This window comes from Schistocerca cancellata, chromosome 4 (assembly GCF_023864275.1).
Source record: "Schistocerca cancellata isolate TAMUIC-IGC-003103 chromosome 4, iqSchCanc2.1, whole genome shotgun sequence".
Classification (NCBI taxonomy): Eukaryota; Metazoa; Arthropoda; class Insecta; order Orthoptera; family Acrididae; genus Schistocerca; species Schistocerca cancellata.
The window spans coordinates 725,554,662-725,568,100 of NC_064629.1; the positions used below are offsets into that span (position 1 = coordinate 725,554,662).

Sequence of the window (13,439 nt, forward strand, 5' to 3'; positions counted from 1 at the left end):
ACTTGGAAACTTTTGGGATATCTGAACAGATCTGCAATAAAAGTTCTTGTACATATAGGGATACCGTACACAAACATTTATGGTGCTTTTTAAGTAAAGGTTACATTCAAAGGCAAAAAGCTTGTCCTTCAAAACCCATTACTTGATTCTGAACCCAAATATAAATTCTGTTTGGTTATGGGAAACTGTTATGATTCACCAAGTGGGTTACAAATGAGAAATTTAGTTGCTGTTCACTTATTACAAAACTAGGTGAAAAATATCACCAATTTTTAATCAGCTTCAGAACACGATTGTGACATTAATATCAAAAGAGAATGAAAATTAAATGAGAATTAAAGGTCTAACAAATAAAATATATCACATTAAACTGACTGCAACTGTTATCATAAGAATAAATTACAGGGAAAAATAATCATTGTGGAGATGGCACCAACAGATGTCACTAGATAGCGGGAAGAGTAGAAGATCGAGAACTGGACTGAACCATGACTGCAATCTTTTATTCATATATATTAGTTGCTGTTGTTACATATGACCTGCACCCTGGAAGATATTGCTGTCCGTGTTTCACTTCTGCTCAAGTACAGCATTACAGAATGGTTGGAGGGGGAACAGTGACATCAGCTTGGCTGAGAACTACACTGAGTGCAAGGAGGAGTGGTGAGTGGGCAGCAAATTTTGTTCTGCTGCTAATCATGGTTATATGTTTCTGCAGAAGATCACAAAAGTCTAAATTGGGGCCAGTTGCACAGTAATGTATGCTCAACAGCAATGCTGTCAATGCCTACCGTGAGGTATGACGCGAACAACGGGGTGTGTCAGCTGCCAGTTCTACATAGCCAATGAGAGAGCAGTGGGCAGATGATATATTTGGAAGCAAGAGACATTGTAACATTCTCATATCAGTATAGAAGAGAAATCCGCTGTGTGTTCAGAGAAAAATAACTGTTTTCTCAAGTTCCGCCATAACGATGACCTCAGAAATTGCAACATATTCTTGGAGATATACCCAAATATTTGGGCCAACAAATATATAAGTTTCACAGATGTCTTGTTATGATTATAATGATGATGATTAAATATACAGATACCACACAACTGTCTTAAGTATTGTAAAAAAGGTAGTGAAAATATAAATTAATGTAAACAATTTCTTTTTGTTTATTTTATTTCTCCCTGTGTTATCAAAATGTTGACAATGAATAAATGGCGCAAGTGTAGAACAGATGAAATGTTACCTTTTTAGGTAGATACCTTATATCAATGAAAGTTTGGAATTTTGACCAACAGAATACGTTAAGAAATAAATTTTTCCTCAAAGAGCCACATAAAACAAAAAAAGTGGGAGGAAACTGGAGGGGGGGGGGGGGGGGGGGGGGGAGGGGGTGTCATGTTCAGGTAAATACAGTACTGTATGTTCTAAACACCGTTTTGAAGACGACATGTTACTTCCATACATTAAGTAGTGCACAAGCTGGACGCAATGGACCAAAGTGTTGTATCTGTAGCCTATGTAATACGTATATATCCAGAACATACAACATGTAAAATGCCTCCATTACATACAAAAAAAATTTCTATTTTTAGTTAAGTTTAGTGAAACTGAATTATGTTTCACATAATGACCATAATTCCACTTACCTACGGGAACACTGCCGAGCTTCACTGTCTGCATCATACATTCCTTTCCTCAGAGCTTGTTGCAGGTTTGCAACCTGTTTTTCAAGTTTATGAGCAGGCCAAAGACGAAGAATTAATTCAAGAAACTCACAACATGCTCGTCGGATTTCCCTAGATTTTGATTGCATGATTGATATTATCACTGGTATCAGTCTGTGCGAGTGAGTGTACCTTATGAGAAAGCGTACTGTTACTAGGCCAGCAGTTGCTATTACCTGTGAATGAATAAATGAAATATAATTGTTAGGTGCTCGGAAAATAATAAAATGGATGCTTAGGAACACTCTAGTGAGAAGAAGACTTCTTTGTAAGTTCTACTGATGAGTACATGCTGTCTCCCCTTGCAATTTCATACTATCAGCACAGATTTAATTTTTAATACAGTATCCAGTCCCGCCCTATTAATGTTATCCAACAGTATAGGCTGTTAATATCTTCTATCAAAATCTCAACCCTTACTAATGTGTACTTTTAATGCTATGATTTGTAGTAACTGTGCTAAAAAGATGAGTTACAAATGTCTTTTTTGGAAATAGCTCTTCCATAGTTACATTGTTTATTTTGACAGCAATAGTTTCAAGCCCACTAGCCATTATTTAGCACTCACACACATTGCCGCCAGACTAGCAGCCATCGTACTGTTCAGCGCATGCCCACGCGCCCGTGCATACCCGCCCCACACACACACACACACACACACACACACACCCACACACGCACAGCGAGAGAGAGAGAGAGAGGGGGCGGGGGGGGAGGAGGACTGATGAGTCTCCTAAGTAATATGATTAAAGCTTGTCTGGCTTCAATGAGCACGAACAATTAACAACAGGGTTGCAGCCTTCAAACTAGTAGTTACGAAATAACATCAATTCCAATAAGGCAGTAGCTTTGATAAACATTAAGATGAGTTTGGGAAAGATAGGTAACAAGGATGGGTCACAAAGAATCCAGTTTAAGAGAGACTATAAGGACCGTGCACTAACCAACTGCATCATTGGGACATGGACTGGCCAGTTTTTATCACCCCCCCCCCCCTTCCACATTTCTGTAAATCATTTGACTATTACTTCAACTCTCATCCTAAAAGAATGCTAAAACATAGTCTTTCCACAAAAGTATTGTGTGTATTTCTATTAATACGACTAGGTGCAGCATCTCTTGAAGATTACAACTGGTCGTAATTATTTCTGTAATTTATTTTTTAATATACTGGATTAAAAACGAAGCAACTTCTCTAAACCGCATATTCCAAAAACACACAACTGGAAACAACAACAACATCCATAATGTTATAAATTCTTACACAACACTACATTACTGCTACAAATATAAATGATACACACTAAACAAAGTTTCATTTACCGTCATTTAACATTGCCTCCAAATAAAAAAGGTGACAATACAACAAATATATTATGAAATCATAGTGATGTGACTGACAGCCTTCTCTTACTGATTTCTCCATTCGTAGTGAGAAATCTACTACTATATGGACAGAAGGCGAGCATGGTAAATCATTCTCCTTATGTGAATCACATGGAATGATTCATGTGATATCACATACTGATACCACCCAAGGGTGTCGCGAAGTTGGCAACACAATTGCAAATTTCCGTTAGACGCCGACAGTGGTCACGCAAAATCTGGTGGACCCAATGGTGTGCACCCACTGAGATCATGCCGCCAGCAACTCTGCACCACTTGTGACCTCTGTTGCCACAAAATATGACAGGTGGCAGCAGCCACTGAACCCACTTGCTGTTGGAGCCTCATTGTTATGACACCATCAATCATTTTGAGTACAGTGAGCCTCATCCTAGTTGTTATTGTATGAGATGGACCTCTTAATTCTTGCTGCCTTATTTGTAATGAGTCTATGTACACTTGGAGAAATACAAGTTAAGTAAATCTTCTGATTACTGTGTTAACTTGTTTGCTAATCATTTATGTGTCTGTCCAGCTTTCCTATGATGACAGTTGCCGTAACGCACTGTAGTCCACATCTCCTTACTATTATGTATGAACTCGTGCACAACAATACAAAATCAGAAAAGGTATGGGGCATGGGTACTAATTGTCATCACTGATATTTAATTTGTAAACTGAAGCTGCTAGTAAGGAAACAAAGGATCATCTCAGCATACAAGTTGTTTGTCGTGGGGGAAAAATCAGCTCCTTTGGGTTTTCGGGACAGCTATAATATCCCCACAAACAAAATCAAAACTACTTGGACATACTAGGTAGCTAAATGTTAAACACAGGAAATTCCAAAGAAGAAGTTGGTTTATGAAATTTCTACTTATTGTACATCCTTTTCTTGTTATACTTGTCAAGAATCTTAATATTTAAATAGTTATCCACATGAGGTCAACATACCTTGGCTGAATTTGGAATCAGATTAATTAGATTGCCAAGAATAATTTCTGCAAAGTGGTCAAACTTTGAGCCTAGCTGTCGAGACATAAAAGCTATTGTGCAGCACGCTTCTCTCACAACCTGTGACCTGTAACATTCATAATGATGTTATAGTAAGATATCATTTCTAACACATAATTAAAGCATAGCTTGCACAGGATAGAGTAGCATGGAGAGCTGCATCAAACCAGTCTCAGAACTGAAGACCACAACAACAACAACAACAACAACAACAACAATTAAAGCATTTGCAGGATCTCAAACCTGTAGTAGCAATGTTTAAATATTGAAATGTGTGATATATTTCTACCGACATGTAATAACAGACTGTGTATTGTACCAAAAACATATTGGTACAACAAACTAGGACTGCAGAGTCTGTGACATAATTCCTAAATACATGTGAAGGATTAAGTTCCTCTTGACACAAATGGCAACTTGTACACCAAAAAAATTTCTGAATCTATGCTGAACACAGACTGTACAGATACTTAACAGTTCTTATCTTGTTAATAAAAATTCATAAAATTTAGAAAACTGTAACTGCCTTTTTTTACTATGACATCTTTCTCTGACATTCCCTGAAGCAGGCCAAATACAATGTACAGGTTTCAAACAATACCAGTCCATATTATCATGCCAGTAATGCTACTGCACATTCGCACAAGTAGGGAAGCCATGTAATTAACACATTTACCTTAGCACTTATGTTTTAAAATATTGAAGGAAGAGAATACTTAAATAAATCAATTATGTGCAATTTTTAATAATAATAATAATAATAATAATAACTGTCTTCATGTAACTCATTGAAGTCATTTCTATTTAAAATTAAATTACTAGAAAGAATGTGCTGAACACATGTTGATTAACTATAAACCAGTCATTTCTCACCCATCAGCACCTGGATATAATCATGACATACAGGATATACAATTTGTCAATTTTACCGGGTATGCTATTTGTTAATTTTACCGGATCTACTATTTGTCAATTTTGCATGCATAATACATCTACAATCCATTTCAGTGCATAAGGAACTATACATCTTAGATCCATTCTTCTAATTTCTAATAGTGTTCTTATTTCATCTCACTTGGTTTTCATGCAGTGCATAAACCGAGAGAGTGCACTCTAATGTGTCAACTTCCAAGGCCTAGCTCTAATTTCTTCATTTTCTTGAAACAAATAGATGCTGATGTCCTTCAGAAATTTTAGTATGCTTTAACCAAAACACTTCCCTAGTACTTATTAGGAACATTGTCTCCAAAATGCCATTTTTTTCAACATTATTATTATTATTATTTTCATTATTTTTTTTTTCCATTCAGGCCCACACAGAGACATGTTGGATGGCACCTAAGAGCCAGCACTCAGCAGATGCTACCAAGTGGCAGCTGCACCAGATACAAAAATCGTCAACGTACAATGCCAAGCAGAGGCCCAACAGAGATTACAAGTGCATTGATGGCTATGAGGAAGAGTGTGACACTTAGCACATAACCCTGTGGAATACCATTCTCCAGACTGTGAGGGGCACTGTGTAAAGTGCCAACTCGAACTCTGAAGAGCTGGTGCGAGAAAAATTCACGGATAAAAATCAGAAGGGGCCCACGGAAGCCACAGTCATGGAGGGTAACTAAAATGTGATGGCACCAAGCCATGCAGTATGCCTTATATAGGTCAAAGTAACTGCGACAAGGTGCTGGTGGTTAGTAAAAGCCTGTCAGATGGTTGTTTCCAATCTGAGTAAATGGTCAGTTGGAGATCGTCCTGCACGAAAGCCACACTGATATGGGAACAAAAGGCCCTGAGATTCGAGTACCCAATATAATCTGAAGCTAACTATCCTCTCAAGCCATTTACATTTGTCAGACGTTGGCTTCTTCCTGGGCGTAAGGACAGGGATAACAGTACAGTCTCGTCATTGTGACAGAAAAACACCCGTGAGCCAAATGCGGTTGAAGATCTTCAGGAGATGTTGCCTCTGGGGAGTGTCCAAGTGTTGGATCATCTGGTTGTGGATGTAATCCGGCCCTGGGGCCATGTCTTGTGAAGAGGTAAGAGCCTGCAAGAATACCCATTCAGTGAAGGGTTCATTATAGGGCTCAACATAGTGCGGGATGGAACATAGGCGGGTCTGTTAAAACTCTAAATTTCTGAAGGAGAGAGGTAGCAGGATAGGAAGAGGACACCGGTGCCATCGCAAAGTGTGTCGCGAGCTGTTCTGCAAGGCACAATGGATCAGTGCACAGAACACCTTGGAGGTTAAGACCCTGGACAGCCGACTGTCACTAGCCACCCTGAAGGCTACGGAGCTTTGACCAAACCTGTGATGAAGAGGCATACATCCCCAAGGAGGAAACACAGCGTTCCTAGCATTCCTTTTCACTCTGCTTAATAAGGTAACGAGCCTTAGCATGGAGACACTTAAAAGTGTCTCCATGAAGAAGGTTGGTCTGTGAAAGGTGTCATTTTAATTTCTGCAGCGCCCGTCGGTGGTCCTGGACAGCGACTGCGACATTCTTAGTCCACCACGGTACCGGTCGACAACAAGGGGGACCTGTGGATAGGGTGACAGCAGTGCCAGTAGCACAAAGATAATGGCAGAGATGCCTTGCACGACTGCACCAATGGAATTCAAGAGGGAGGTGTCGAAGTGCACAGCAGACATATATAAAAGCCAATTGGCCCTGTAGAATGCCCAACGTGGGGGCCTGTCTGCCTGACGGCAGCAGGGGAACAATAGAATCACCAGAAAATGTGGTCACTGTCACAAAGGTCACCATGGGATGACCAATGTAGGGAAGCCACGAGAGCATAGGAGGAGATGACAAGATTGATAGCAATAAAGGTGCCATGAGCTGCACTGAAGGGGAACTGTCATTGAGGGGACACAAATAGAGGTCCATAATAAGCTGGTCAATTAAGAGACCCTACCCATTGAAGTGCCCCCCCCCCCCCCCCCCCCCAAAGTGGATTGAAGTCAAAGAGGAGAAACATAGGCAGTTGCTGGAGTAAGGTAGACAGTTCAATGTAAGGAAATGATCTACCTGGAGGGGGGTCCGGTCTGGCACACAGTTTTAACCTGCCAGGAAGTTTCATATCAGTGCACACTCCGCTGCAGAGTGAAAATCTCATTCTGGAAACATCACCCAGGCTGTGGCTAAGCCATGTTTCCACAATATTTTTTCTTCCAGGAGCGCTAGTTCTGCAAGGTTTGCAGGAGAGCTTCTGTGAAGTTTGGAAAGTAGGAGATGAGGTACTGGCAGAAGTAAAGCTGTGAGGATGGGGCGTGAGTTGTGCTTGGGTAACTCAGTTGGCAGAGCACTTGCCAGCGAAAGGCAAAGGTCCCAAGTTCGAGTCTCGGTCCGGCACACAGTTTTAACCTGCCAGGAAGTTTCATATCAGCGCACACTCTGCTGTAGAGTGAAAATCTCATTCTGGCATTCTTTATAGTCATTTTTTTTTCTTTCTCACTGGACCACACAACATCCATGAAGACTCTTTTAGTGTCAAAGGCACACTTTATTTTTCTGCTTTCTTAACTGTTAATATTGAATGTACGTCTAGTTACTGCAATATTTACACTAGCAGTATTATCACTGTTACTGCATATCATCACAAGCTTTTCTACGTTTTTATTTCATCATATACACTTTGTCTACTTTGTTTCCCAAAGAAGATTAGGGTTCAACATCCCATCAGTGGCAAGGTTACTAAAAATGGTGCACAACTTTGGATAGGGTTTAGACAGCAAAAGAAATCAGAAGTGTCCATTTCAAAATACCCAGTTCAGCATGTGCCTCCATAAATTAGTAGTGCCCATATCAAAAGACCCATTCTGGCATTTGCATTAAGTGATTTTGGGAAATTTGCCATGGCTGTTTCAATAAAATTCAATGTTTGTGCTTTACATTCCCCTATCTACTCTTCCTATTCAATAAACTCCAACATTTCATTAACAATCCAATACCTCTCAATAATTCATTCACATGTTCAGTAATATGGCCGAAAGGCCCAAATACACTAACAAAATTATCACAGCAGTAAGGTAGCCATGAACAGCTTCATTCATGAAATGTGTGTGTCACACAATTTCTGATACACAATTTTGTTGAAGCACTGATTAACTGAGCAACCAAAAACTATTAATATCACTCTCACAATTCCACGCAGAATCATTAACAGTTCTCTTTTTTATCAAAAAAAGACATCTCAGAGCTTGAGAGAAACCTGCACTACAGAGAGAAATTTAAAAAGAACAAAGTTTAAGTACTAACCTCAGATCTTTCAAAACTCCTAAAAATGGTGTCTCCATTAAACGTAAGTGTTTGAAAAATTCCTCATGCTTAGCAGCTCGAGCCATTACAACAGATCGTAGTTTTTTCAACTGAAATACACAAAAGTTTTTACTTATATTAAGAAATCAATTTTATTAACACTTATAATCCTAATCATCACATTACTAACCGCCTCAACACGTTTTGACCAATCATTATTTGGATCATTAATGATGTCAGTTATTTTGGTCAGGGCTTTTTCCAATTCTCGCACAGTGAAAATTTTGGCTGGTTGAACTTCCTCAAAAACTTTCACAAAATGCTCCTCGTCAAGGGCTCCTGCTGATGCTGTAATTGTGTAAAAAAGATTTAGTTAGTATCTCTAATCCATTTAAATTTTGAATAGGGCCTGTGCCACAGGTATACCCTCTGATAAATATCACTGCTGATTTCAAACACTGGAAAATCCAGGGTCGAATATTAACAATATAAGGAACAGATAGATTGCTACTCACTATAAACATGACATGTTGAGTAGTTACACACAGGCACGACAAACAGACCCTTACACTTTAGCTTTTGGCTAAAGCCTTCTTCAGATAAGGAACACACACATACACACTCAATAACCAGTACAGGCTGGTCTCTGCATGCCATAGATGGTGGCCATGTATGCATGAGGTGTGCTTGCTTGTGTGAATGAATGTGTGTGTGTGTGTGTGTGTGTGTGTGTGTGTGTGTATGCTACTCTTGATGTTCACAAAAATCTGTGCTGGATAACTGTCTCTAATCAAAACTGGTCGCACCATCAAAAAATTGAAAATCAACTTGAAGTGTTACATGATGTCATTTTTACCACTGCTGTGGAACACAGTCAACATAAAATACCACAAATAACTGTTGTATTGTCCAATAATGACAGATACAGTATTCCCAAACTCTTGTGTTGTCATTGCTCAAGGTATGACCCAAGCCATGAGGGAGTCTCATAAAAAGTATTATAATAAATAAAGAGATACCTGTAAGACATATTACTGTAAAATATGAGCTAAATCACATACCTTTTTTACTGCCTTGAGTTCCTGATGAAGAAAATCGGGACATATCTCTTGAAGCATTTGTTAACATGCATTGCAGAACAAAAACTGTGTTAAGAATGTGAGTAATGGACACAACATACATGCAAAATTGTGAAAGGGATTAATTACGGTGCAGTCATTTTACAAATATTGAAGATACGTACAAAGCATTCATGAGACAAGCACACAAGCAAGTACACAGACATAGGAAGTGGATAATATATGCTCTATTATTTGGCAGGTCTATCCATATGTGGCAGTCAAATGAAAATGAGACAGATGGAAAGTAGTAAGTAATTTCTTTATTATTTCAAAAGTAATCACTGTAACATTTAATACTTTTATCCCACTGTCTGACAAGATGGTCAATGCTTTTGTGGAAAAATGTCTGCAGTTTCCCACGGAACAATTTTTGTACCCAGGCATTGCACTGTTACGTCTGAAGCAACTTGATAGCCACGAATGTCTTCTTCATGGTTTCAAAAGTATGGAAATTGGTTGGGGAGACGTTGGGACTGTATGGAGGATGTGTATGAACTTCCCAGTGAAATTTCTGCAGTATAGTCAAAACAAACTTGGCAAAACATTGGTGGACATTACCCTGCAACACATCCATGCCCTCCATCAACATTATTAGGCATTTGGACTCGATAGCCTGATTCACGTTTTTGCAAAGTGTCCATTTACCACGGTAGGAGGGCATTCACATGTTTCCACTTTTGGTTCTGACACTCTCTAGCTCAAAATAATGACATGTTTCACCACCTCTGACAGTATGGGACAGGACACAATATTCTTCACTGTGATACTGTTCCAAGTGCTGCAGTGATATAGGCATTCTGTTCAACTTCTGCTACTCTGTTAGGCTGTGGGGAACCAGCTGCACACAGATTTTCCAGAACTTCAGATGCTCTGTCATGATGGTGTGAGCAGTACTGTGACTGATGCCCAAGACGAGGCAAATATCTAACACCCTCTGGCATTGGTTATTTGTGACGGAACACCCACTGCAGTAATGATATGATGAGCCAGTCCTGGAAGACTGCTATTTTTCAATGACACCCAACCTCCGCCAAAGTGTTTATTCAATGCAATCACACGTGCACATGACGTGCTGTGTTTGTCATATACAGCACTCATTCAGGCATGAACTTCCCTTCCTGACAATCCTTCTGCAGTAAAAAACTGCACCTTGCTGTTCCTCTCGCCCAGAATCCATAGTAAAGTCAAACACACATTCAATTCATTGGCCTCACGTCAACCATGTTTAACAGACAAATGGCACAGAGGTGAGAATCACCCTGTTCTTTCCTGACTGCCAATGGAGGGCACTTCCACGCACACAGCTACCTGCACTACCAATGTGCACACTATGTTCATTTTGATTTGACTTCCCCTTATATATGAAGCAATAATGAGTAATCAGCAATGTGAAACAGATGGATTGTTGGGTAGTCTTCAAGGGTATAATGTCTGTAGACTTAAAGGCAGGAAAGAATGGTTGATTGCATTAGAAGTAATAGCCCTTTAAATTGTTACTAGCCATTATTAATGTGTTCAAGATTTTTGCAGGGATCTATGGTTAAGCAAAGGATCTTCATACTTGTCAGCACCACCCACATTCCAATGCATAAGAGTGATTTCAGTAAAACCATACCATGATACTCAAAGAAATTAATAATTTTTGCCTACACGTCACGTTCTGCATGAATGCAGAAAAAATAATATGAACTGATGATTTATTTAACTAATATTTTATATTTTCAAGGGTAAGATTGCTTTTATAACTATAATATGCACAGGAATGCATTATAAACAAATACAGAAGCAGGCCACATTTAAATATGAGCATTAGTCTTCAGAAAGATGACAATGTTTGCAGGCTGTTTTTAATAAGCTAATTAATCACCCACTGAAGACTTAAAAAAAAACAACATCAGGGATCAAACTAAATAGCAAACATAAAATAGTTAAAGCAATATTCAGTATCTTGCATTCTGCAGTATAAACTGCCCTCAAGTACTTATTTTATCTGTATTGCCACAAAACAATATTTTTCCTCATCTGTTATTGGAACAGACACATACTCAAAACTAAAGGTATAAACATACCTTTTAAAAGGGCTAACAAACCAACATTTTTCAGTTAAGTTTACCAGAGCATGAGCAGAGTACACTTTTGGCTGCTGTTAATCAGTGGTAACAGATTACACTGATATTTATTGAACCTGTGACTGTTTCTAGAATAAATAACATAGTAAAGACAGCAACCAGTCAGTAGATAATGATCATTTTACTTTGAAAAACCAGTTTCAAATGCTTCACTTATCTTCAGTGGATTATACGGTTTATCTCACATTTGTAGCAACTTTGGAAAGCACTGAAATGGTCTGGGGAGACATGCCTCCAAGGTAAAGTACATAAAATTGAAGCACATGTTTAAGGCAAAATCTTGGCTCCACTAAATCTACATCTGTACTCTGCAAGCCATCATATGGTGCAGGGTGCATGGTGAAGCATACCTTATATCACTGCTAGGCATTTCCCTTTCTGTTCCACTCACAACAGAGCAAAAGAAAAACGGCTGTCTACATGCCTCCATATGAGCCCTATTTTCTCTATCTTCTATTTGTGGTCCCTATGTGAAATGTATGCTGTCAGCAGTACACTCATTCTGCTGTCAGCCACAAATGCCAGTTACCTGAATTTTGTCAACAGTGTCTCACAAAAAGAGTGTTGTTCTCCCTTTAATGTCTTTCTTTAATCCTACCTGGTAGCAGCTCCCTAACACCTGACTACTATTCCAGAAAGAACTGCACAAGTGTTCTGCATGCTCTCTCTTCCACAGATAAGCTACACTTTCCTAAATTCTCCAAATAAACTAAGCCATTCACCTTCTCTACAACTGACCTTACATGATACGTCCATTTCAAGACGCTTTGCAACATTACATCTACATATTTAAACAACATGACTGTGTCAAGCAACACACCATTAATACTGTATTCTAACATTACAGGATGTTTTTCTTACTCATCTGCACTCATTTACAGTCTTCCATGTGTCAAGCAAGCTACCACACATTACACTAAACAGAAATTCTGTCTCTCGCTACAGCCACTCAATAATGATCCTTTCCCATATGCTACAATGTCATTAGCAGTCACAGATTGTTGCTCACCCTATCAATTGTAGTGTGTGTGTGTGTGTGTGTGTGTGTGTGTGTGTGTGTGTGTGTGTGTGTGTCCTTGGAGATCTTGAGGGAGAAGGGTTGAGAGCATTCTCACTGTCCCTGGCAGCATGATGTCAAAATGGACATAAAAATGACGCTGAAACTGTTGGTGGCGGAGGATCGGCATGTTTCCACTGCTTTGACTGTTGTTTTGTGACATAAAACATGATGATGAAACTGCTGACACAAAAAGATTTCATATCATCAACATCTTGTACCCCACAACTTATTCAATTCTAAAAGGAAGAATAACACACAACATCGTTATGCACACCTTTGGACAGCGTATTATGGACAGATGAACAGTGAAGCACTGAGACATCTACTAGGCAGACCTCAAAACCCAACTTTTCAAGAGACATAAATTTATAAATATGTTGCAATAGTTCATGTACTGTAATGTGTTAATATTAACAGGGGAATGATAAGGACGAAAGTTCAAGACAGGCAGCAGTTTAAGCAAGCTACGAGGGTGGTTTGAAATGTTCTCGGAACAGAATAGAAAAAAAGTACTTTTATCACTGAAACTTTTATTTTTATTTTTCAATGTAGTCTCCTTGTACATTAATGCACTTGGTCCAATGATGTTCCAGAGCCTTAATCCCATAACGAAAATTAGTTTCCTCCAGGCCTGTGAAATAGTTGTCAACTCCGGCTATCAATTCTTCATTTGAAGTTAATCTACCAAAAAAAAATTTCAGTTTTGGGAAGAGATGGAAGTCTGATGGAGTGATATCAGGTGAATAAG

At 39.0% G+C, this 13,439-nt stretch overlaps 1 protein-coding gene across 1 annotated transcript in view; it reads right to left on the reverse strand.

Annotated features, from left to right (window-relative positions):
* Window positions 1–13,439, reverse strand: part of LOC126184407 (CLIP-associating protein 1-A-like) — a 378,388-nt gene that overhangs the window by 290,599 nt on the left and 74,350 nt on the right. Inside the window, 2 exon segments of the mRNA XM_049926791.1 lie at window positions 8,382–8,491; window positions 8,572–8,729. Of these exon segments, the coding sequence (XP_049782748.1) occupies window positions 8,382–8,491; window positions 8,572–8,729 (268 nt within the window).